This window comes from Lonchura striata, chromosome 2 (genome assembly GCF_046129695.1).
Source record: "Lonchura striata isolate bLonStr1 chromosome 2, bLonStr1.mat, whole genome shotgun sequence".
NCBI classification, from domain to species: Eukaryota; Metazoa; Chordata; class Aves; order Passeriformes; family Estrildidae; genus Lonchura; species Lonchura striata.
In genome coordinates this window covers 76,523,930-76,551,158 of record NC_134604.1, presented here as the reverse complement: position 1 = coordinate 76,551,158, position 27,229 = coordinate 76,523,930, and the positions used below count along the sequence as shown (strand labels likewise).

The 27,229-nt window shown below is 37.8% G+C and overlaps 1 protein-coding gene across 1 annotated transcript in view; it reads left to right on the top strand.

Moving 5' to 3' along the window:
• ABCC4 (ATP binding cassette subfamily C member 4 (PEL blood group)) overlaps window positions 1-24,950 on the top strand; it is a 139,707-nt gene extending 114,757 nt beyond the window's left edge. The window contains exons 29-31 of the mRNA XM_021530313.2: window positions 1,787-1,892; window positions 16,540-16,674; window positions 21,495-24,950. Coding sequence (XP_021385988.2) covers window positions 1,787-1,892; window positions 16,540-16,674; window positions 21,495-21,602 — 349 coding nt within the window. The 3' untranslated portion in view covers window positions 21,603-24,950. The remainder of the gene's footprint in view (window positions 1-1,786; window positions 1,893-16,539; window positions 16,675-21,494) is intronic.
• The last annotated feature ends 2,279 nt before the right edge of the window (window positions 24,951-27,229 follow it).

Below are 27,229 nucleotides of genomic sequence, written 5' to 3'. Positions count from 1 at the left end.
TCTGTAAGTCTATAAGACTTTTCCATAGTGAGTGTTTTCATGGATGTCCTTTTTTTTTTTTTTGGGGGGGGGGGGTTTTGTTTTGTTTTTGTTTGTTTTTTGTTTTTCTTTTAGGAGGTAAGAGTAGTCAGGTTATTGAGGCATTGCTGAGAAGAGAGCAAATATACATACATTAGCACTGGGATGAAAGGACTGGTATAGCTGTGATGTGGAACGTGATTAACAACTTCCTTTTCTTAAGGAGATAACACAGAACTAAAGAGCCTGACCCTGTCCTGACTTCTCTTGTCTTTTTTCCTGATTGCTTACTGGCCTTTGTTCAAAAGGAGTTGAGGAACACCTGCTTCCCACTTTGTTTTTGAGCTTCTTTTAGGAAGTTAGGAGCAAAAGGACCAAGCCTCTCAGACTGTGGTCCAGATCTCAGTTCTCTTAAGCTCATGAGAAAGCTTAAATATTTCTGTCCCTAGATGAAGGTAACAGTTAGAATGCATGGAATTCTTACTTAACTGTTGATGTCTTCCTTCTCTCTGGTGATTCTTCCTGTCATCAGCAAGGATCTGTCTTCTCCTTTGTCATGCCGATTGCTTCAGCTTAGCTTGTAGCAGAAGCTATGTTTGTCCTTCAGAGCATGAACTCATACTTTGTACTGTGGAAATGTAATAGTTATTTCATTTCTCTAAGTCATCCTGTTCTTCCAAAGTTGTCTGTCCACTTCTTATTGCTGGTGCCTCCTGTCATGATGGCATCAGAACAAATCTCTTTGTATAATTCATGAAGAGATATTAGATACTCATCATGTGCAAACAGATTCATTGTGGAGTACTACTTCTGTCTAAAAAAATATTACTTAATCAGAGGAAGATATGTTTTGTGAATCTTTTATGTATTTTATTTTATCTTTTCTTATTTTCCCATTACTTCTAAAAATTTGAAGAATTGAGGCTTTGCAAGCAACTGATTGCAGCCAACGTGTCTGCCTATATATTCTAGTGTAGTCAGATATCTCCTTTGTCTTTTTTTTGAACCTAATCTGCACATTTTATTATTCTGCAGTCATCATATATACAAAAGAACAAATTCATGTTTTAATAGAAATCCTGAAAATGAGGCCCATGCCTTCAATGCCTGACTTCTTGGCTGGAGCTTCCTTGGTTCAACTAACGCCAGTATATGTTGAGTTATTTGTGTCATCCTTCTATCTTTGATGAGAACTTTGGTTTCTGTTCCTTTTTCTCCATTGTTGCCATTTGTCTTTTAGGGTTTTTTTGAAGGCTGGTGGGCAATATGTGAGTATTCACAAGGTCTGGCTGGTGGGACCCCAGGCTACCTGTGTAGTGCGGGCTGTCAGGTGCCTCTAGAAGGCATTCATCACTGGATGGCTGCCTAATCCAGGTTCTTAGGTTCATCTTCCAGCTATGCCTCTTCCCTTTCACTGGCTTAAGAGGGGACTGTAGACATCTCCACGTATAAGCCTGACTGGTGACCTCTGTTAGGTGGTGTCAGTGCTTCTCTTCTACAATTAGTTACTTCAGTAAGCTCCATTTCCATGAGTATTGCCCATCTTTCTCCTTACTGCTCATTTATATGACTAAAGAACATTCTAGTGTCTGTTTCATTATACGCCTCCAAGTAATCTGGTATAACAAGAGGAAGAAGCGCTGTAAAAATTTTAGAAACATATTTCTTTCTATCCAGTCATGTTTGATGAAGTCATAAAACCTGCTTGCCATTCGGTTATCCATGCAAACATCTTATTTTTGTCTGCATTGCTCTTGCTATGTTTCAGAACAGATGAGTTCATTCAAAAGACGATCCGTGAAACCTTTGCTCACTGCACAGTGCTGACCATTGCACACCGCTTGAACACCATTATTGACAGTGATAGGATTATGGTAAGACAGTTAACTGCTTAACTTTTTTTTTCTTTCCTGAAGAATAATGTTATTGACTTTCTTAATTTTGATCCAAAAGTGGGTAGAAGTATAAGTCATATGTTAGGCTTATCCAAGTTAACCTCATAATCCTAGCTACTGTAATTCGCAACTCATAAAACTGTAGATGTAATGACCTGGAAAGAATTCTTGCTTTCTCTGGCCTTGTGCTTTCCATCCTGCAAGGCACAGACCCACTGCAGGTGAGGTGTAGCAGAAGACCTGAGCAAATAAGCTCTGGGAGCAAATAAGTACTGGGAGCCTGTGAAGTCACACACATGAGGTTCTGGACAGTCAGCTGGGTTCAGTCGGGAGTATTAATGCAGTCTTGGTGGGTCCAGGGAGGCAGTGACAATAGTTGGTGTGGGATGTGTGAGTAGGAGGTGGGAGGTGGAGGTTCTAGGACAGGAGGCATGGAGGTAAGGAGACAGCAGCTGCCCTGGGGCAAAGGTAGTGATGGGAGAAGTAGGACTAGACTGGTGAGGTAATGAACATGGCCAGCCTTCCAAAGCAAGGTTCAAACAGAGAAGATGGAGCACTACCAATGCAGCAGCCTCTGCCCCTGTCTTTGCTCCCAATATATGAATCTGCCAATCCCAATATATTAATCACTGTATCTGCCACCTTGTCTGCCCCACAGTACATTGCACATGCATAGACATTAGGAAATACTTGCTCATTATTTTCATAAAGGCAGTGGTGTTCCCTGGGCTCTCAGGAAATCCACCTGGTTTGTATCCGTGATATAATGTGCAGCTTGCAGTTTTACAATTTCCTGCAACAAGAACACAAGCCCTTTGCAAACATCTTCTCCACAGCTGGTTAGTGAAATAACTGGCATAGAGGGCAAGCTGTGTTCCTGATTTAACTGGGCTTCAAGCAGAAATTAACCTTTAACTCTTGGTGGTAACCTTAAAAAGTACCTCTCAACTTTTGTCCTAGGAAAATGAAACATGATAATTCTTTCCTTATTTTTTTTTTTTTTTTACTGGATACTCAAAACATTTTAAAATCTTTGAGTACAGTGGGTTTCTGAAGTACACAAAATTAAACAATTCCATCTGCTGAGGTGAGTGGTGTTCTGAGGAATAGAATAGATTGTGAGCTCAGTGATTATAGTTTACTTACAAAGAGAGAAACCAGCAGAACGGCCATAAGTAGTCATGTAATTGCAAGCATTTAACGTATAATAAATAAATATTTTCTTCTGTGGTGAATACCTCCCCACAGGTCTAATGGATATGTTGGTGTTTTCTACAACTGAAATGAACAAAAAATTTGGAGGAAACAACTGTGACCTAATTAATAGCTCTGTGTGTTTGTTAGCTGTCCAGAGGGATTTCTGTGGGTTTTGGTTCATTAACTACCATTAACACGTTAGGCACGGAATGCTCTTTCCACAAAGATGTTTTCCTAGTTTTACCTTTAATGTCATGAAGTTGCAATGAAGACTAAATGTTTTACTTACTTTTTTTACCAAAAATTGTTGGAACAAAGCATAAAAATTGCCCTTTTCCTCAATCTACTCAGGATAATTGCCAACTACGTAGCTACTCTATTGCATTTTAAATGTCCATATATTATTCTTACCCTTATGTTGTTTCAGTTTAGTCACTATTAAGCTTTCTAGTTTCCTAACTGTCTAATAGTCTTTAATGCTTTTGACCTCTTTAGAGTATTAAGAAAGATATTTGCAAGATGTGTCTTTGAGTCTGCAGTCAGTAATAACTTCTAAATATTCTTAATGTTTTTGCATTGCTCCATTTTGGTGTTACAGATTTCTGTAAACTGAGGGAGGGAGGAGGGTGAGAAGCCAGATTAAAAAAAAAGAAGGAAACTGATGTGTAACTTTGTAACAATCCTGTTTTCTTGACATCCTTGCTCAGTTATTGATTCTGCTTAGGGGCAAATCAGAATTATCATCTCATATATAAAATGATCAGAGTTATGGCAGGTGTGCTTCTGTTATATTTAATTACTTGGTTTATTCAGGCATGTAACTCCTAGTAGGAATAAAGCAAAATTTTGGAAGAAAAACATGTTAAAAATTCCAAGAATAAGAATATTCTTCTAGAAGACTAACTATTCATTAATAAGGGCTATTTATAAAATCAGCATTCATGGAAAATTAATTATTTACTTCAATATCACAAAAAATTGAGAAGACTTAGCTAAAGAAAGCTTTTAGTGTGTTCTGTAATTTGCTTAGTTAGTGGTATGTTTTAGTAATTCACAAATTTAACTTGATGCAGATTCTTTTTCAAGAGGCAGAAATGCACAAAGAAAATTCCTGGTATTATTAAAAATCCTGGGTTTGTTTCTTCTTTAATTGAGACCTCTAGGTACAATAATGCCTTATTTATAAGCCATCCCAAATCTCTGTTGTTTGCTATCATGATAAATTTTTTAGAAAATGAAGGAAGAACTAAGATAGAACCTGGCAGTCAAAGTATTAACAATTGTCTTTGGACAAATACGTTATTTTTCAAACAAATTTTGGGCAAACTTGTATAGCTCTCTTAAATCAATCACAAATATTCAAGCCCACTGCTGAACAAGTGGACATCACCTAGGGCTTTCCTCCCTTCCTATTGAGTCAGATTGAAAAGAATTTCCTGCTCCAAGCAGGGTCAGCAATCAGGTTGCTCAGGACTTTTTCCATTTGAGTCTTGAAAGCTTTGAGAAATGGAGATTCCACACTCTCCAGGCTACCTGCTCCAATGCTTAATTATCTGCCATTAAATATTTTTTCTCCTTATATCCAGTGAAAGCCTTTCTTCCTTTTATGGCAATTGTTTCTTGTTTTCCCACTGTGTATCTCATGGAAGAGCCTTCTGTCTTCTCAGGAACTTCTTTGTAGATATGGGAAGGTTGCTGTTAAGTCCCCTGGAGCCATCAGTTCTCCAGGGTGAACATGCCCTGTTCCGTCAGCCTCTCCTCATAAGTGCGCCAGTTCACTGACCACCCTGGTAACCCTATTTCAAGCTTGCTTAAATTTACCTTGCTTTTTCTTATACTGGGGGGTCAAAATTGGTCATCATGTCTTGAGTGTGTTGGCTGCAGCCTCCAGCTTAGCATTGTCTATCATTGTCTATGATGTCTTTGATTTAATTCCATTTGATTACTAGCTAAAGCAGAACTTTCCAAAATGAAACTGTTTGCCTTTAGGATTAATCCAGACATTAAAAAAAATAAATTAGAACAGAAAATAATTTTGAGAAAGTCATGAGAAAATGTCAAGTTGGATGAGTATGGAAATAGGAACTGAACGTGAACTGTTGCATGTCTGCTCACACCCGTCGTAATAACCGGTTCTATTTTAGAAGAGAAGAAAAGCCTACTCAAGGAGGGAAAAAAGGAAGAACAGAATATATTTTATACAACTGTAGACAAATCTGGCCTCAGGAGTTGTTTTAATTCTCGTTTGTTCCATTCCCAAAACCATACCTCTGCTTTCATAATCCAGGTCACGCCTTAAGAGTATTTCCATTATATCTTTCTTAGTGATAAACACATTTTATCAGAACTTCAAACGCTTGAAATCATTGAGGGAAGAGCTGTATTGTGTAACGTGATACTCTCTAACCCAGTCGCCTCAATGAGTAATACTACATTGCACTTGCATAGGACCTTTCATCTGGAAATTGTAACGCTCTTTATAAACATTAATTAATTAAACTTCAAACACCTGGGTGAGATAGGGAAGTATCCATACAATCTTTGGAACCAAAGTTGGAAAGACTTGTTAAGTCAGCCCATCAAATAATACTACCATAAAATTATAATCCAGCGGTTTTCAAGCTCCTTTTTTTTTCTTCTCTCTCTGCTGCTCTAGCATCTAATAGGACACTTTCTCATTCCTTTTCCTTCATTACTTTGAGAAGCCAAGTTGTAACTCTTCCCATCAGGTGCTAGCAGTACCCGTTTTAGCTCTTTGGCACAGGTAGGCACTCTGCTGCCTGGCAGAAGGGGAGGGTAGGATGAAAGCTGCAGTTACCTCTTCTGTAATGGCAAATGCTGGCAAGAAGCTCAGCTCAGGCTTGCTTCCTTGCTTCCTTTATTCCCTGTAGCTTGCCCACCACCTCAACAGCTGATTCCCTGTCCCTTCCTTACCATAGAGGGCAAAAGCCTTTTATGTAAACTACATCTGAAGCTTATGGCAGCCAGTGGGCACCACTCCCAAGACTTACAGGGGGATCTTACAAAATCCCTGTCACCCATTCCTCCCCCTCCTCTCTGCTTCCTTCTCCAGGTTGAGAAATGGTTTTTAGAAACTCTGTTTTTACAGAGGGGAAAACAGAAGCACACAGAAATTGAGGCTCACCCAGGGACATAGTGGTTCAGCAGCAAATAAAGTATATGCATCTGGCAGGAACCTGATGGAGTTGTTTGCTGTATATACTATGCTGTGGCCTCTCCAGAGGAAAGCCACAGAGTCAAAACTTGTGCATTTTTCAATGACGAGGATGTTTCTCCAGAGTTTTCATATCAGTGCAATACTTCTTTGAAATGGAAACTCTTTATGCAAGCAGAACTTGATCTAGTAATTAAAAACTGTCATTCAAATAGGAAGTTTTTGATGAGACAATCATGGGAAGAGATTTGATTTATTTATGGGAAAACCTGTTGTGGTTACATTCTGAAATGACTAATATTCATGGTAACAATACAGTGCACTTCACAGCTAGACCTGAGTTGTTGTTTTCTTGGTCAATAGAAAATGACTTCCCACGTCTTTCCGGTACACCTCCCTCATTCATTATTCTCATTTTTCTGATGTTGTGTTTGCCATGGTGGAACATCTGGGCCTCATAAATCAGGAACTGTGTTTCCTGTGCTGTAGATGTCTAGCTTCAGCAGAGCAATCAGTCCACCAAGAGTAAGTATAAACATCTTGGAATCAAAGAGAGAGAGAGAGAGATCCAGGCTGTGTGGTGAAAAGGCCATCCATCTATAGCTATATAGAAAATGCTATGCAGCAGACAAGGTCTGAGCACTTGTCTCTCTCTGGAGTTCCAATATCTGACCTGGTATTGCATATTAATATCCTTCATCCATCCAGGTGGAGATGAGGCAGTGGTGATAGACATCTAAGTGAACATGGTGGTGATGGCCATACTGCCCTTCCTTACCATGGGGATGACAGCATTCTTTCAGGAAGTGCAGAAGAAATCTGTGCTTTATCTACAGAGGCCTGGATGCAATGCTCCCCGTTCCCAGAAAAGTATCATGTCCTCTGTGTAACCAGGGCAGCCAGGTTAAGCCGTTCCTTTTGAAGAGTTGCATTGCCAGAAGTGCAAGAGTCATCAAAGGATAGCAAGAGGGAGTCTGAATCTGCAGCCCAGTGAGAGGCAGAACTCTTGTAGCAGTGGGAAGCCCCGTCTGTCCTACTGATACCTTTGTGTGAGCTTTCACTGCAGCGGCCCAGCTTCAGATGGAAATATGGAGAACGCAGGAAAGTAGTGGTGGTACACTTCAATTAGTAGTACTGAGTTAGTCAGAAAAGCTATGGTCTGTTGACTCTTCTTTAGGTGGCTTTCTTTTCCACTTATTTAAATATCACTGCTGGAAAATGAATGTGTTTTACAGCAAATCTCATCATTCTGTTTAGGGGGTGTTATGTTAAGTCACAAGACACAGAACATGCAATCCTGGCTGTAGAACAGTTATTTTTGAAAGCTGTGTCCCACCATTGGTGTTGACTCTGATCTTCAGTGTGTCCATGCCAAAGTGTTTCCTTGCTGGAAAGCTGGCTGCTGTCATACACTGGCCCTCAAGTGCTTGGGATGTCTAAGAGAGGTCAAATGATGAGACCATAAATATTCCTGGAGCCTCAGATGATAGAATATGAAAATTTATGGGGAAAAAATACCAATTTTATACTTCCAACTTTTTACTAGTCCAGTATCTGGAGTGGTTTGAAATATTATTGGATATTATGCTTGTGCTATTGAAATCTGTTAAAGAATGTAAAAGGAGCTTAATGGATTATAGTAGCTAGAATGGATGCCAAATTTTTGCAACTAAGCATCTAATTCTTCATAAAAACATCTAATTCTTCATAAAAACCTTAAAGTACCTTGTGGGTCTGAATCCAGTAATCCACAGTAAAATTGTTACATTCATACTGGTGCACCTGCTGTCATTATTCAAAAGGAACAAACACTAATAAAGGTCCTTTTTTGACTCAGCCACTGTCTTGAAAATATGGACTAAAGAATTTAGAACTAAAATCATTCATGTTTTTATTCAACCTAAGAAAATCCCCACTGAGTTCTGGGACCAAGTCTCTTGAATAAGGAAATGTGAAGACAAAAATATGAAGGATACTCATAGAAGGGAACCTGCATGGAGAGCAGAGGGCCTGGAAACCATTAGATTTCTCCTTTCTTTTGTTAACTCCAGACTTCCAGAATTTCAAAGTAAGAGCTGAGCATTTAGCAAATGATTTTTCAGAAATGATCAGTTTTATTTTGATTCTGAACAAAGGCAGTTTCCACTGTTGCCAGATCTTCTGCAACTGGGTTGATGTTTACCAAACCAGAAAAGAAAACAAGATCCTTCAATTTTCTTTCTTGGAATTTATCGAGTTCCACAAATATCAGCAGTGAAGACATTGCTTCCAAAACTTGAGTAGTACACACATCTTTATCATTAAGATTGGTGTTTAGGCCAGGTTTTACATAAGATACTGAGCTGTGTATGCCATGGTCCTGTATCAGAGTGAGTCTTGTCAGCTGAAATGGAGTGTCTGTGACAGTTGTGAATGTCACATCTGGCCTATCTGCCTCTAAAATCAATTAGAAATCCCAAAGAACTTGAAAATGCACCAGAGTTCTTGATTCTCTTTGCCAGTTTTAAGCCATACTTCTCTAAAACATTGGCATCTTTAGTTCTTATAAGCTGCTCCCATTTCAAGAGGGCTGCCTAACAAGATTCTTTTGCCTGAATAAAATAAGTAATTATTGAGGTAGTACTTCAGCTGGAAGCATTTAAACAAAGAATTTTAATTTGAATTTCTGCAGGAAGTGAAGCCAGTGTTTGATGAACTTTGATCTCTCATTCTGTCAGACATTTGTGTGAATGTGTTTCCATCAGTGTAAGAACATGGTGGTCGGATCACATTGCTTTAAAGACAATGGTATGGAATCTAGACTGTATTAGAAATACTAACACATCTTTAGAAAATGTTTTTTGCTTGCTCAGGAATACTGTATTACTGTTTAAAAGCAAATTAGCACAGGTCATGCTGGTGGCTGATACCCTGAGCAGAGAGTTTCTGATAAGATGAAACTCTGTTCATGGCAGCTGAGCCACAAGTTCATTGTCATCAGAAACCAATAAAACCAGGAGATATGCTCAGTCATCTGCAACAATATTCCTTAACCTCTTGAAAAGTATAATATCCTTGTAGGTTATCTACCTTTCTAAGACCCTTAAAAGCCTTTCTGAAGAGTGGGATTTTTCAAACTGAAGTATATAAATATATCTCATATCACTTAAGGGCCACATTTGAGACATTCTGCAGTCCCAGTTGAGAAATGTGGCTTTGCAATGATGGAAGCAGTCATTGCTGATTGACCAAGGGAGAGCTTTGTCAACACGTACGTGTTTTTGTCAGCTGCTGGTAAGCACTGGCACGAGTGCCCTTCATAGCCTCTGAAGCAAGGGTTGAACTTATGTGGCAGCACATTTCTCTCTCAGGATTTTTTGTAAAGATGCACAGAGGGACAGAAAGAGAAAACTGTTTCTATTTCTGCTCCTTGTTTTTCTTATGTAGAATATGTTTGGAGAATTGTTTACCTGGGGTGATGATTGGATTCTGGTGAGGATTGTTTGAGCCTGATGGCAAATCAGATCTACCTGTGCCTGGACTCTCAGAGAGGGTCACAAGTTGTGTTAGTTAGAGAGAACAAGTAGGTTTGTAGTTTTTAGTATCTTCCTTTATTTAGTATATTAATATATTTTTGCGTAATTTTAATAAAGAAATCATTCAGTCTTCTGAATTGAGTCAGATATCTTCATCTCTTCCCATTGGGTTTGCCTGCATTTACAACAAACTTACACTGGCATATCAGATGTTTTGAGGTAAGGAAACTCTGCTATACAAGAGCCATTTGCAGTGTGTGGTTAACAGACTTCTTCAATGAGACACAGAAGGAGTTCATGTTGAGTGATCATCACTAGAATAAATCTCATTACTATATACCTCATTGGTATTTTTTCCCCACAACATTACATCCAGCTCACAGTGGCATGCCATCAGTTGGAGGAAAAGAAGGTAGATTTTTTTAGCCTCTACAATGAGCCTGAAGAAGACCTGTGTGAGCATCATTACCAGGCAGTGCTGCATGCTCGATTTCCTCTAAGTTACAGCCAGAGAATAATTTCAGTTTAAAGAAACACACTTTCTCTGATTACAGAACAAGATGTCTAAAGTTGCCTTTTCTGTGAAGTGGGGGATAAGGGGGTACATGTCAAATCCCAATGACCAGTGGCAAGTCTGGCATTGTTACAGCAAAGTTAAACTCTGCTGAGGTGAGTTATTTAGAAAATCTGAAAATAATAATTCAGATTATAAGAAGGTGAATTCTCAGGTCTGCTCTGCTCTTTTCATGTATATGATAATGCAATATACATTATTTGACACCAAATTTGTCTGGAGTTTGGTAGAATTATTCTGGAAGAATAATTTGTGTAGGAACCCTAAAGGAGCATGGGGAACGCTTTAAATAAACCTGAAGTCTTAAGAAAAATCAAAACAAACAAACAAAAAAAAATCAAAGCTGCACCACCAAAAATAATAATAATTAAAAAAAAAACAACAGAGAGGAAACTTTCAAAAGAAAAGAAAAGAAAAAAACCCTTTAAAATGGTTTCTGAGATATATTTGCAGCCTTCTGAATGTGCTTCAATGTTCACAACATGTTTAGATAGGTTGATATTTATAAATTATTCTTCAGAGAAGTATGTACATGTTTCTGATCTGTTTTGACAAACCATGATGAGACAGAAGAGACAGAACATGCTTGCATCTGAACTTAATGCCAACTGGAGTACAGGCTGTTGACTCTTTCCCACAAAGCTATGTATTGTCTTGGATGGATATATTTCTTATAATATGATGTAACCAGAAGCGTCTCCTGAATATTCTCCTCTTCCCAGGACTTTATTGAAGAACATCTTGATGTATGCTCTCTGAGGAAAACATTGTTCAAAGTTGTACTCCTAGCAGAGTTTTGAACTTTAATAATGATTTTTTTGTTTAGTGATGTATTCTCAAAGTCTAAATTAAATCAGATGTATTCCCAAGGAGATAATTTTCTTGAATTATTTTCCTTTTGAATAGGAAATAAAAACATTTATGATCAACTCTTAAATGTCCCATTTCCCCTCTGGCTTAATGGTGAATGTGAACGTGAATAGGAATACTAGTCATTCCTCAATAATAATTGAAATAAATTCCCATGCCCCCCTCCTCTGTTGCTGAACACTTCCAACCTTGGATTGTTTTTTTTTCTCAGAATGTTTTATAACTATTGTTCTCTTGGTTTGTCTGCTTTTGTTGCTGAAAGTTAGAAAACACAGGATTTAGAACTTCTTTTTTTGTGTCTATGGATAGCTGTAAGTATGTGGTGTTTTGTTACAGCATTTTAAAAGACCCTTGTTCTTTGTCTCTGTGGCTAATGACACTTCTTTTACATATATTAATCCACAAAGAAGATTGTAAAATTCACTTACAAAATGAGTGTTGGCTTCTTCAAAGTCATGTGCACGAGAACAATGGATTGTTTGAGGAATCATCAAGGAGAAAAGGTGTTCTTCTGGCTCTGCTGCTTAGGTTTCTGCTGAAACTCAGCTATTGTGATGTAGTATCCTCATTGTTCATTGTTTTGTTTTTCTCTTTTCATGGTGAAATGGACTTCCTGACTCCTTTTTCACTATTTTATGTTTTACTTTTTGTCTTCCTTCCCCTGCTCCTTTGTCTTGGTTAATACATTAAATTATGAAGCTGTGGGATGGAAATATTGCAAAGCTTGGGGGTTTAGGGAGGGACCTAGGTAAAGTGGGGATAGATACCCTGCTAGGTTACAGCTGAGGCAAAATGTAGTTCTCAAATCTTGCCCAAATTTAGTTCAGCAACATTTTTGTGGCATAGGCAAATACTCCTGTGCTAGTTAGAGTTAACATAAACACATTTAAATGGCTAATAATCTTCTCATGTTTGATATTGCACGTCAAGATCAAACACTTCTGTTTCTCTGTCCTTCGCTGTCATATTTTAATCATCCCCTCTCTATGTTATTCTGTGCCCCAAAAATAAAACAAAATGCTGTTCAAAACTATGTTGTCTTCTACCAATACGGTTCTTAACATTCTGGAAAAATCACAACTCAGATGAGCAGTCATTGCCCCAGACTTCAATGAGGATGAAACATTAGGTTAGATAGAATTAGATGACATGTGAGGATTTTACTCAAGAATAATACATCACTTGAGCCCTGTTTGAACTTACCATGTCTCTGTATTGCTGCTTGAGTAATGCTAATTTTGGATAGCTATAAGTAAAGATGTTTTCACCTTTCTCAGGGAGGTGAGCAAATTCCATTGAACAGCAATTTTCCTACATGTTTTCTTTTGTATGATTGCCAGCAGCCAATTTTGTAAGTTTTGTATTGTTGGAATTGCTCTTTCATATGAGAAAATCCTGTTGAAGTCATAAAGGTGGTACTACAAAGGCAAAAACAGTGCAGGCAAGGTAAAAGAAGCTGCCTGTGCAAGAGGGTGGAGAATCTGGCCCAGGTTTACATATGACCACCTTGGGTTTATATAACTCTTGTATTTGTTTTTACTTCACTCTGGGCTGTTCAAGTATTTCACAGGCAGTTAGCTACCACAGAATGATCAAGTCTTTATTTCCTGTATTTTACAAAGAGTCAGAGCAAGGAGCTGAAAAGTTGAGTAATTTGCACGAAGCCCCTCTCTCAATATCTGCACTGCAGTCTGTGATGAAATTCAAGTCTGATTCAGAGTCAAGTGCTCCTGTGTGTGTCCTCCACAATCTCCCTGCCGATCTGATTTCACCAGCTACAACTTCTCTGGCTCTCCTGTATCAAGTTCCACTGGTACAACTGCCTTGGGATGCATCTGGGTTCGATTCTCTTGTATTGTGCAGTGATAAGCATTGCAAGTTGATCAGAAAATATGTGGCTGGTAAACACCAGATTCCACCTTTCCTGAATGATTGGCTGGCTTTTTGAAGTCCTAATGATTTTAATTTGGCTTGGAGTCAGTGAGTAAGAGTATGCAAAGCCTTAGCCAAAGTACCTATTTATTTATGTAAATCTTATCAGCACACATTTCTTCAAAGAAGCGTACCTATCTCTTTGTCTAAGTGCTTTTTAATAAATATATAAATATATAAATGTGTAACTACCAAGTAGACCAGCTTAAATTTTCTCCATTGTCTCATGGTTGACAGCAGTTAGTAGAAAGTGGTTTTCCTTGGTGAACAGGGCTTATAGTGTTCTTGACTTGTAGGAATGATATTGTCTGTTCAGTTTCATTCTTCATTTATCATTTCAGATTTTTTTTTTTTTTAAGTAACACAGCTTGTTTTTCTATGGCTGTTCTGTCTATCTTTATAACACAAGTTTGGGGTTTATTTCCAAAGAAAGGCTATGAATAGGTTAATATAATTTGTTTAAAATATGGATGGAGTTTCTCTGGACAGAAATTGTTCATTCTATCTGTTCATCTTCTAGACTTGACTGTTTAAAACTTGCCAAGGAAGAATAATTCTTTCCCTTTCCCCAGGTTCTCTGGAGGGGAATGATTGTCTGTGTTTGTGGTTGTTTCAGATATTTGCAAAATGAATATTAAAATTGCAATACTGCAGTAATATTATTTTTATTAATCCTCTACTTGTCTATTGCAGTTCTTTACTATAAGAGACATTAATGAAGATGCTTTTTGTTTCCTTAAGGAGTGCTTGCATAATCTAGTGCTATGCTGAGAAAAGCTTTATTTAAAAGCGACAGAGATGCTCTATGCTGTGGCAACCTGATTTAAATGTCGAATTGTATATGAATTTTTATTGCATTTTTAAGGAAGCTGTCCTTAACTGTGACACACAGCAGCTTAAAAGATATTGTGATAAAAATTATATTTATAATTAGTCAGAGTAAAAAGGATAAGTAAAAAGTAAAGCTATTCAGAGTAAATAGGATAGGACTAAGTATACTGAAAAGTCAGCATGTGTGCAAATATTAGTAGGTGAAATAGTATTAGCAGGTGAAATATTAGTAGGTGAAATACTGCATCTATTAAATGACTGCATGTTCTGCTGTGCAATACTACTAATATTTAAGATTTTTCTATGAGCACTTTCTTCAGCTGCAATTCCAAACCATACTAGAAATCGCTTGCAAGGGAAGTTCAGAATATAGGCTGGGTTCTCTAAGTTAAAAGCTTTTGAAAGTAGCAAATATCTTCTTGTAGGTTTCTGTGCATACAGTTCATAAAACTAGATGTAATTATGCTGCTGTTTGTTGTCTGAGTTATTTTCCATTCAAATGCCATGTACTTAATTGAACCAGAAGGGAAGGAGTGGGTCCCTTTTCCCTGGTGCTGGGTCTCTGGCATCAAAAAAGTCTATAGTGATCTTGGCAGTGTGGTATTTTCAGAGCAGTGCAGGCAAAGGGGTCAGCTCACCTGTGCCCCTTCCCTGTCGACTTTGTCATTTACTGGGGTCCAGGCTGCTTGGAGATCTGCCAGGCCCTTGGGTGTCAGGATGTTTGGTTTTATGGAGCTGCACAGCCAAAGGACACGTTTGAAAGTTTCCTCACAGGACTCTCAATTCATCTCCAAGCTTGTTGGAGATTCTTCTTTCAAACAGAAGTTTGCACGCTATTTTTATTACTTTGGAAGTTGTCCTCACAATACCTTTTATTCATTTCTTCCCTGAAATCAACAGCTCCATTTTTTTAGATCTTTTTTTCTCACAAGTATGTACACCACAATTATGGCTTGAGTTATAAGTCCTTGAAGTCCTTTTGTTGTGGCAATATCTTTGTCAATAGCACGCCTGTGCATTCAGGTTTTTTATTTATATAAGAGCAAAAATATTTTCTGAATTGCTTTCTCACATAAATTCTTTTCCTTTTTTTTTTAAACTCCATTACTCCTACTCACGGTGTAAAGTATACTGGACTTGTAGACTAAAACCCAAATCTTTCTTGAGTCAATACCATTAATTTATAAGCCAGTTAAGTGTTTGAGTGAATTGCATTTGTCAATATTGGCTTTTCCCTGCTGTTGTGTTTCTCATTCTCTTAGGTTAGTTAGGTATGTCTGAACCTCTGGTCTATTCTTACCTGCACATTTTTTTGTCATTCGCAGGTTTGTCATTTCTCTGACACCTCCTTTTTCTGATGATTAACATAAGTAGCTACCACCTATGCCAGAACAATATGGTTCCCACCAGTTCTTACCTGTTCAGCTTTCTTCAAAGAAAGCTGCACTGTTTAATTCAAATCTCTTGTTTTCTGTTCAGGTTTTTGAAAAGCTTTGTTCTTTGTAGCATGGTTATATAGTTACACCAGATATCTTTCTGGAACTCCATATAAACCATTTTTCCTTTAGTTTTCTTCTTGTGCATTAAAAATTGTATCAGATTTGTGATTGCTAAAACTATGGAGAATTAATTCTACCAGTGATCTCTGTGTCTTCTTTTGTTTTAATGACTGTTTCCATTAATTTGGTGTCTTATATCAAAATATATACGCTAGTCTAAAATTTCCTTTAGTTAATCCTGTAAAGGCTTTTAAAAATGTAAGTTCAATGTTTGCTGCCTTGCAGTCCTTAAATGATGTCATTAGTCTGAGAACAGTTTCTTAGAGGTTCAATCATCTTATTCTTATTTTTTCCCTATATTTTTGACTGTGTATGTTGTCTGTGGATTATTGACTTAATACTCATTTAATTTCTCTGTTGTTCTTTCTTTCTCCCTTCCTCTCTTTTTAGGTATCTGTGTCCATGCTGGTATCTGACCTTTTCTTTATGTGGAAAGAATAGGGTCAGGTTTAAATATCTTTCTAATACATAGTTGGCAAAAACTGATGCAAGAAATTGTTTATCTTTTCAGCAACACCCTCATTTTCTTTAATTACACCTTCACCTCTAATTCAAAATACCTACTTATTCTCCCTTAACCGTCTTGGTGGTTATTGCGTGGTTTTTACCCACAGCTGTTTACTTCAGAGCCCATTTTGGACCTCTTTGTTTCCTTCTTACACAATGCATCTTATAATCTGCTTTGTTGGCTGCACAAACATTGTATTTCCATATTCTGCATAACTTCATGTTGGATTCCTATAGGTGGAATGGCTGTAGGGCACTCTAAAATTGTACAACAGGTCTGTAAACTGAGAAAGTGCTATACTAGTTTGAAGAGGATAGAATTCATTTTCAGGGTACAAAATTCATCTTAGCGCTAAAAATGTATACATTTTCCCCTTGCCTGTGGTTGCCTACTTTGGTTTCTAGTCTCTAACATTTAATTTTTAATTTTCTTATGTTAATACATTGGTTTCTGCTGTTTTAACAGGTTTTAGATGCAGGAAGACTGAAAGAATATGGTGAGCCTTACATTTTGCTGCAAGAACAAGACAGCTTGTTTTACAAAATGGTGCAACAAGTGGGCAAGACTGAGGCGGCTTCTCTGATTGAAACAGCAAAACGGGTAATTTTAGAAGAAGGGATAATTAAGTTTGTCTCTGCAGTTTATTTATCTCAAGTTAGCATATTCAATGTTGCAGGAGCCTTTCACTAAAGGATCTGTCAGTTTTGCAAGGCAAAGCCATAATTTTCAGTGGGATATACACAGACTTCCAAATGGTAATGTATTTATATACCCCAAGTTGAAAGACTGGATTTCTTGCATCCTTTTGTGTGTACACAAAACAGTAAGTGTAAATAATATAGGACATACTCACTTGTGCTGGGCATTGATCTTAACTTGCTATAAGCAATATGTTAGGACTTCAGGATCAAACATTTATATGTTATGTCTATATTTTTTAAAGGGTCCATCAGATTTTAGTTGAGGCTCAGTGCCTGTGACCATGCTGTGGTCCCTGAGGGTTTGATCACATTTCTTCTGTTGTGCATTCCCTTACTTTGTTCTTACACCCTGGCTCTCTGTTCTGCACCAAAGATGAGCAGGGCTCAGCTAAGAAACCGCTGTTGAATGTTTTGTCACCTCCTTGTTCCCTGCAAGGCTCTGTGCTTGACTTTAAACTTTTCAAATTCTACTCGGAGTACAGAATTGTTAATGTAATTGTGGGCATTCCTCTGGCAATCAAAGTGTTTAAGAGACATCAATAGATTAATTTTCATAATATGCCTGTGAGGTGAGGCTATATCATCTCCACTTCTCAGATGGAAAGCTGAAGGAGAGATAAGAAGATAAAAAAGAATGACCTGTGATTTAGGATCTCTTTGACTAGCTTTGGCTTGCTTTCTTTTTTCTTGATAATTTACCACACAGGACGTCCAGAGCAAGATTTTAATTTTCTCAGTGTCAACAAAGTTTCAGCATTGCTTCAGCTGAGACTGGCAGTGCTCAGTGTGGCAGCAGCTTGCTTGGAACCCATGTAACTGTGCTTTCAGCATGCAAGTAAGGCACTGGTATGAAGCAGGTGACAACCTAGGAGAGCCTTTTACAGGCAAGAGGCAAAGCTCTTTAGCTTTTATGCTTTCTTTTCCTCAAGTTGCTGGATGTGTGAAGCAGAGCTAGAGGAACACAAAGTCTAAACTCTTACTCAAGGAAACAAAAAACCAATACGCAGGGAACATCACACAAAGACAGGAAACAAAATGCCAGGTGTTTGACTATTTTCCAGTAAAAAAATATATGCATTTCCAACAAGTTGGGAAAAAAAGAAAAGTTGTGCTGTCATGGAGACTGTGTGCTCATGGCTGGATGCTATTTTACTGGACTTCTTGAAGATTAGGGAAGAGATTTCTGTGTCTGTTCATATTCTCAGATTTTGGTTTTTAAAGAGTTTTTCAAGTAAAGCACTGTAGCTAAGAGCATACACTGTAAATTCTTGTGTGGCACAAATTGCAGAACTGAGGAAACAGTTTTGTCTTGAACTAAGCTGTGTTACAAGTTCTGCTGTCCTCTTCCATTGCCACAGTGTAGCTTCATTTATTTTCTTATTAGAAGGGAGTGGGTTAGCCATGTTTTCTGTGGTATGTGCATGACAATCTGGAGGTTATATAAATGATATGTAAAAGGGTAGCTTCAAATTCATGTGACCATTGTTTGCCTGTAAAGTGAAGGCCAGCTTCCTAAGGCTTGCTCCTTGGAAAGGCAAGAGGTGAGGCTGTCCAGCTGTCATCTGTAGAAATTTAGCTGTGTCATGCTGTCATTCCTTCCTTCCCCAGAGCCCTCTCCAATTGCACAATTGCATTCAAAGATGATTCAAAATGTATAAAATTAATTGCCTGATGTTACTTGCCTGTATAGTCATCTGCAGTTACCACATCAATGTTATGTGATTTTGTACAGGAAGGGAAGAGATCCAGGAACCAGTCTCTGCTGAAATGTGGTTTGATGAAAAAGTTTGCTAACTCCCAGGCTAGAAGGCAGATACAAGCTTTAGCATCTGCCAAGAATGCAAAGCATGGTGCTTATCCACACTCGGACCAAAAATATGGGAATCAAGAGACTGTATCTCCAGTCAGCAGCTACCCAGAAGCAGAGTTACAGTTCCTTCTGTTTGAAGGACTTGGAAAATTCATGGGTTTTGTTATTGCTGTCCCTTGTGCTTCATGCATACTTTCAGAGAAGTCGCTTAGTCAGAAGAGCTGATTCCAATGGCTTTTCTTTTTACACTACTGTGTCTGCTGCATGTATTGCTGTTGGTTTCCCACATTCCTGCTGTGGTTACTAAGAACTGTTTTTATGAAGAACAGCTTTCTTTCTGTTTTTGGAAAACAGCGTGCTGCACATAAAAAGAAATGGTAATATGACATACATAGATACTTTTGAAAAAGAATTGCAGTGGGTTGCTAAGTAAAATGGTTTGGACTGTGGCTATGCTTTGGCAATGGTTATTTGATATATCGTATTTTGGACCTGAATCATTATTTGTTTCAGTTTAAACTTGTACAACACAAGCTTGCACCAAAATCTTCTTTCAGTAAGCTGAAACTTTAAATGCATTTTCTGGAAAAGTATTGATTCTGCATATATCCTTTAGGTGCAAATTAAGAGGTACTGAGGTACGACACAGCTTAAATTGGGAAGCCTAACTTGGGCATATTTAAGAAACATAATTTTAAAAACATCTCATGGGCCTCTTAACAAAGCATTGCAAGACTGAGCTATTGTTGGAACCTTAGCTCAGGCTTCCAAATGGATCCAGTTGCTATTGTATGGCTCACTTGGCCACTCAGTATCCCCATTTTTTGTGCAAATGTCAAAGACAACAACACCGGCACAACTCAAATTGGATACTGCTCAGTATGCATTGAACAGCCCATGAGCCTGGTGGCAACTGAGTTATGCTTGACATTGTGAGACAGTTTTTATCTTTGCTCAGTTCAGAAGAAGCTTTTAGCAGAAAATCCTGTGGGAAAGAAAGAAATCATCAAGCGGTGAAAAAAGAATAAAAGTGCTCAGTTATTCAGATAAGCAGAAGTTGGTGTGTTCTCCCTGCTCTTGGCCGTGTTGAGAGAGGCTTTTCTGCAGGCTTTGGTGGCATCAGGATAGGGATGGGTTTCTGTCAGTCAGGTTTGAGTACGTTGAGGGAAAAATAAAGGTTGTTTTATTCTACTTTAAAGCTATGACAGATGTGTAAATATTAAAATACTAGGTGTTATCTCACCTCAGTGATTACTTTTAAAAAGGTTGCAGCTCTGTTGGCAGTGGAAGAAACTTGTATAAAGACTTGGGCATTTAATATCTTGAGGGATTGGGCTCAGGGGAAGAATTGCAATGAGACAGTTGAAAAGCAGCTGCCATTTCATTACATCTCTAGTAATGTGCCAAGGTTTTCTATTAGCTTTCCATTAAAAAAAAATCACATTCAAAAGCTGCATTAAAAGTATGCCAAAGTTTTTTGTTTTAAACCAGGAACGGGATGGGAATACTGAGGCTGCCGTCTGCAGCCTGTGTGCAGTCATCAGTGTCATTAACTTCCTTCTGTTGCATCCGATTGTGACTGGTTGCTGAGGAATGCCTCTTAACAGGACTCCCAATTCTTCTGTTGATTCAAATAAGACTTTAATATTGTTTGAAACTTGTAAAAATGCATATACCTTGCATTAGTGAATTCACAAAAGATGACAGCGGTACTTACAGGAACATTTTTGTAGAATAACTATTTCTTTTTTATCCTATGTGTCTTACATGTGTATTCATGTATGTGAAAAGGACATTATTATCAAACAAATTGAACTTTGTTGACAAGACTCTTAAATATAAATTGCAGAAATGTTTCATAAGCTGTACTCAAAGCAGTCTGACTATGAGATGTAACTCGTGACACATGTCAGCTTCAGAAAGATAGTGTATTTTCTGTTTTAAAGACTCAAACAAAACTTTTCACATTCTTCTTTGAAAAAAAAAATTGCATTTGAAGTCCTTTTTCACCCAACACATTTTTAGATAAGAGCACACAAGTCTTGACATTATTTCATTTTGTTATGCGCATCTGTCAAGGAACAGAGATATGATACAGCTGCTAAAAACTGATGATTGTGGAACAGTGAAACTTGACAGCATTTCATTTCCTTTATGTTCTGATTATACATTTATCAGGAAACCTGTATCTCTTCTAGTTGAGCTAGAAATTGGTAGAATTCAGGAACTCAAAGGCTTGGCAAAGAACTGTCCTATTATTTGGTATCATCTTACGTTTTAGAGAAGTTGCTTGGTTGAGTCATTGTTAAAGCTTTTGCTTCTTCTTTCATTATTGTGGTTCACTATCCAGAGATCACATTTCTATAGGCCCTATAACTGCTCTGCAGCACAAATTAAAGGCTGGGATATTTCATACATATACTTCGAAGTTTCAATGGTTGTCAATCACAGTTTGTAAAATATAGGGATTACAACCTGATTTTAACATCCAAATCCATTGTGTTCATTTTATGTGTGAAAATGAGAAACCCTTGTGCAGACGCAAGATTTCACAGCTTCTTTGTCATCCTGTTTTTAATTTATCTCCATGTTTTGAGCTAGTAAAATTATTTTACTTATCAGTTTAATGTAAAGCGATAGAACATATCTGCTCATCTGAATTAACAAAATTTGAGGGATCGACAGGTTGTGTGGGATTTTTCACACATTTTGTTTTAATGTAAGTTCATATAGTAATTTTTCTAATTTTTCAGTGACGTGCATTAACTGAATACCACTAACATGAAGTTCCTGTTGTGATTCCTTAAGGATATGTATTTATCTCTACTATGTTTATCTACAGAAATATGGTTTGAATCTAAATGGACTTTGGTACATAATTACTTATAGAATGTAATATTTTTTCCTAGGTATACTTCAGTAAGAATTACCCAGAAGTTGTTCAGAATGGTCAGCTTGCCACAGACTCCTCCATGGATCCTTCCTCAGGATTATGCATAACTGAAACAGCACTGTGATTCCTCATTGCCTTATCTGTTCTCTATAGAATGTAAACCTGAGATCATCTAAACTCAGCAGCAGTGTTTGCAAGTGTCAATGGGAGAGGAAAGGGAGGAGGGCAATTCTTTGCACTGGACATCCTTCCTATTTAATACTGAGAAGAAAATGTATATTGTCCCTGTTTCTTTCATTTCAGTGCAATATGTTTTTTCTTTCCAACTAATTATGCTTGTATTGCTAAGGAAATTAGGCAGATCCAGTTTTTATTTGAAAGTTATGTGGTAGAGATCTCTTTTATTTAAACAGGTGCAGGACACCTAACAGGTCTAGTGTGCATATTTGGAGCTTAGTAAAATAATTGGAATGTGTCCTTTTTTCTTTTAGAAATATTTTGTGAGCAAGCAAAACCAAATTTTTTTCAGTGTCACTTTAGCATGACAGCTCTGTCTGAACAGCAGATTTGGTAGTGTGCAACTTACTTGTCTAGAGCAACTGTCTTTCTACCTGTCACAAATATCTATGCAGGCTGGTAGGAAAAAAAACTTGAAGAAGCCAAAACCAGTTTTTCTTTTTGATAAAAAAGTACTATATACTTTTTTTTTTAATATAAACAGTTCAAATAATGCTCTTCAAGATGAATGTAAATATTAATTTTATTTTGCTAAAATCCAAATGCTGAAAAATCAATCTCAATCTTCTGTACTTCAGAAGAAAATTACCACATTTGCACTGAAGAAATATTTAAATAATTTAACATACATTCCTTTTTAACCCAGGTTATCAAAGAAAAAAGGCATTAAAATAACTTGAGGAAATGTTTGAATGACATGTCATTATACCTAAATACTGCGTAGTACAAAGTTATCTTCAACACAACACATTGAGATGTATACATTATTTGCATTTATTGTGCCTTAATATTTGTGCCTTCAAGCCAAAGCTATAACTGCAGGGTACACAACAAATTCATTAGATATATGTTAAAAATATGTAACTTTAGCGTTGCATCAGGGGTTCTGTTGAACTTCAGCTGTATGAAGGTACGTACCATCCTGCCAGAATAAGTAGGAAAATACAGCTTGTACTTTGGAGTGGCTGTTGCTGATAGAGAGGAATGCAATGAGAGAGGGGTTCAATATTCATAAGTTACGTCCTGATTCAGCAAAGCACTTTAACACAAAGGCACTATTCCCATGTTAAAAAAATAAACCAAGCAAGTGCTGTGCTGCTTCAGATTTTTTTCAAATTTGGTGAGCTATTCTTTGAGGTCCGGTAGAAAATACATCTATTCATCTTGCTGTTTAAAGGGCACAGGAGAAACTAAAAGGCAACAGATTTCTTCAGGACATGGAAAATATTGTGCTTTTTTAAAAATACTGAAGATGCTTGCTATTACCTTTGTAATGCCAAACAAGTGTTATTTACCCATTGTTCATTCAGTGGTCTAAAAGTAAGGCAAACACAAATGTTTCTCATTTCAAGCAGTTGTACCAGAATTCAATTTACTCAGATACAAAGTTATTTCTTACTGAGAAGTGAATTGAGGCCAAAGTCTGTGCCTCAGCACAGCCAGTCATCTTGGACATTTTCCTGCTCAGAGCAAGCCCGATGGTGAGAGGCAGAATCCTTTTTCCCCTGTTACAGCATTCTCCCTGCACTGGGGCTTGCTGTCCTGCTGTGAGATCCCAGGAGATAGGGGATTGTGTCTGCAGTGCCACCAGCCAGCTTTCTGAGGGACAGGGACTTTTGGAGCTTGTGGAGCAAACATCGGGCATCTCTGTGTGCTGGTAAGATTCTCTTAACATGCTTAAAAATCATTAGGGGGGAGTTGCAAAATGAATGCTTTTGCCCCTAACCATTTTTTGTCAAGTCCTAACACTGCACTGTGTAGCACCTTACACCGTATCAAGTTCCACTGAGATCAGTGGACTTCACACAGTGATGTGCAGCAGGAGGCTTGTGCTACATCTGATGATAAAATACCAGCCAGCCAGGGGCAGCTACCAGTCACCAAGCCACATGGCACAGATGTGCTTATGTGTACAGTGTTTATGGCAGATCCTTCTGAGAACACACCAGCCACGTCCACTTTCTGTGTTGCTTGGCCCTTCTCCAGGCTGCTGTCCATCCACTTACACAGTGTCCTAGCACACAGTTATCATCCTGTGTGTTCTGTGGCTGTTTTCTTTTTCACTAAAATTGTCTGAAATAAGGATAGGGCCATTCTGCAGCTGAGTGAGAGTAGTGGTTGCATTGCAGAGTTTAAATGTGTAAAGTTATGTTAGATAATTCTGGGGGACTGTGTAGCATTAAGAAAGTTCAACCTCATGGCCTTGTCCACAACTGCCTTTTTGACAAGGATCCATGGATCTATGTCCAAATTCTGCTCAAGCTTTGCCGTGGAAAAACCTGGTTGGAGTGGTGCAAAACACAGCTACAGTGGGCTGACCAGTAAGGCAGTGCACTTCATTGAGTTGGGAGTTTGAGCTCCTTTGTTTATCTTCTTTTTTTGAGCAGTGTGAATATATTCAGAGTCTGTGTTCTAGAATATGGAATTCTTACTTGTTTTTAAACAATTCTTATAGAAGAAGAAATGTGATATATAATACAGAGACTTTTAAATACTGTAATAGAATAGTAAGTTCTCCTGGACATACATACCTCGAGTTTATATTTTTTTATCAGACCCAAGGAGATCTGCAGGAATAAACCAATGGTATAATTACAGTTTTAGTTCATTTCAGCTCCAAAATGAATCTATGGTAAGTTGAATTTCAGAGCAGAACTCCAAAACACTGGCTGCTGCAGACTCATTTGTATGACACCCTGGCTGATCTAGCTATCAGTCTATAAGCTAGAATTAATTTGATCCTGTAGCTTTTTGAATGTGCACAAAAATGTTTGGTATCTCTGAAAATGCTGATTCTGCTTCTTCACGTGTTTTGGCAGGACACTACTTGCTGTAGGTATCAAATATCAATATTAGACTAAACAAATTTTTTACAAAATCACACTTGAAACCCATAAATTGCTGAATAGAAGAACTGATAGCAAGTCATTAACGTCTGTTATTGGCATTATTTCATCTTTTTGGTTTAAAGCAAGAAAAATATTTTATTCAGGAAACTGGTTTTACTGGTATTGTTGATAGCTGTTTTGTTCAGATGTTGATTAAGTCTGACTGACCCATTTCATTTTACTTGGGTAAAAAAGGTGCAGTGTACCTGAATGGCAGAACTCAAATCAGGGGAAGAAAATGGCCTTCATGTGGTGGAAGTCTTGGTCTGTTAAATGAATACATTATCATTACAACAAGGTGCTTTATGTTTCCTTATAAAGAAAAGATTAAATAATTTTAAACTTCATTTTGAAAAGTGTGCTTTATTTGGAAGTAGCAGAGCAGGTTACTCTAAGTGCATACCTTGCTGGGGATCTTGGAAAAAGAACTCAGTCTCCTGAGTTGTTCAAGCCTTTAAAATATTTCTTCGCCATGAGGTGCCTTAAAGTATTCCAGAGTCTTATTTCTAATAAACATAATTTTATACAGTGATTCTGAAAATCATCAGTTACCAAACTGTTTGTTTCTTAGGAGTAAAAATTTAGGAACAACCTCTACTTCTGATCTTGAGAATTGTTTTTCATGCATTTGTTTTGGTATGTCTTTGCTCCACCCCTTCTCCAAAGACCACTGTGAGCCTACAAAGCATGTTGTCATTTCCAAAGCCACAGATTGTCAGGATAGGCTATTTCATATTTTACTTGCTTGCTTGTTTTAAGGTTAAAAATTCTCTTTAGTAAACTGCACCATTTGCCAGATGGGCATTATCTTTGTACTGCCTGTTGGAAGAGGGAGAACTTTCTGACCAGCCTCAGTAATGCTGGTTGCTTAAGTAATGTTGATGGTTTCTTTCAGCCTTCCCAATACATGTGTGGAGTAAGATTGCAAAAAGAATCAGCAGAAATGCTGCTTTTCTTTCTTTTTTTTTTCTTTTTTTTCCTTTTTTTTTTTTTTTGTTAAACTGACCTTTTGAAATATCTCACTTCAAAATTTTGCCTTTTTTTTTTTTTTTTTTTTTTTTGAGGGGGGAAGAAAGAATTGAAATTACTTCTTTCTTGTGATGGTGATGAGCATGACAGTTTTGCAGAAGATGTGGCTTTATGTGTATGTTTTACACTGTGTAACAGCGTGCTGCTTTTTCATCATTTTAACTCTGGTTTTGTTTTGGTTTGGTTCTTGCATTTGTTGTAATAATTTGATTTTGGCATTGCTATTAAATGATTTCATTGTGGACGTTCACGTGACAACTGCTGTCATACAATAAAAGGCATTTCTCAGAAACCTGTCTTAAGTATGTTGTGATTGCAAATATGTGGCTGAAGGCAGAAGTTATGGGCTGAGCTAAGTCAGGACATGTCTGACATCTCAAAACATCTCTCGGTGGCATCAGTAGCCCCAAGAGCTGAAAATCCACTTGGAGGTACAAAACACAGTAATAAATGCCAGCTTGGTTTTACCAGTTTTCTCCAGTCTGAGATCTCTCAGATCACATTACCAATATTTTTACTTTAATTGCTGAAAAGCATTGCAAATAGATTTTTAAAAATTGTGATGGAAGAACCACTGAAGTGGCCCCAGTGCAGACGGGGTATGGTCTCTGCCTGAAGCAACTGGCAAACTCACTGGGCTGGACAGTGGAAATGTGGAAGGTCAGTGGGCAGAAGTGAGGTGTGTTATCAGTAACTCCAAAATCTGGTGTCACCTCTCAGTCCCGTGTTTCTCTCTGATGAGTTCATTGCCTAATTTAGCAAGACTCTTGAAAATTGCTTTTTTCTGAAAACCATGCAAAATTCCTCCCTATGTCTTCCAACTGTCTCAAGCACTTCACTCTGCTCTTTTGATGCAGGACTTTTAGTATAGGATGAATTGTGCTTTTGTCAATAATTCCTCAGTACAGCAAGTTGCAGGACCTGCTGCAATATGAATTGTCATCTCTCGTTTTCTACCATAGAGTATGCATTAAGAATTTCTCATATTCGTTAAGAATTTTCTACCAAAGTCTACCTCACAACAACCATGTTTCCTCTCAGTGAGTTTGGGTTGTCCCAGCACAAGCCACCTGTGGGCTGTGCAATATCCATCTGGAGCTATATCCTCTCGGAGCAAACACTTCCCAAACGTGTGTGCTCCTGTGTTAATACAGCAGTTCTCTTTTAGAAGTGGAAGAGGGAGATTTGTTCCCTTGCCTGAAAAAGAACTACTGGTAAGTAACAAAGCCAAAGGTGATTTTTAGGAATCAGCTCACAAAACAAGCATGAATTTCATTAACTCAGTGTTTAAAGCTGGTTCATAGATTGGAGCAATATTAATGTACAGAAAATCAGGGCCATACTCTGAGGTATGAAATTGGGTTTCAACTGTGTGCACCTTGGCATCACTTAACTCCCAAACTGGCCTGGAATCAATAGCTTTATCTATTTTGAGATACAAAATTCCCTATGGATCTTAGCCATGGATCCAGCACAAGCTGAAAAAGTACAATAACCTTGAGGAGAAACGAGGTAAGTCCCACTGCCATTCAGGAGCCAGGGCACATCCTGCTTTTAAGTTGCTGGGCTCAACACGGATACTGGGATCATACTTGAT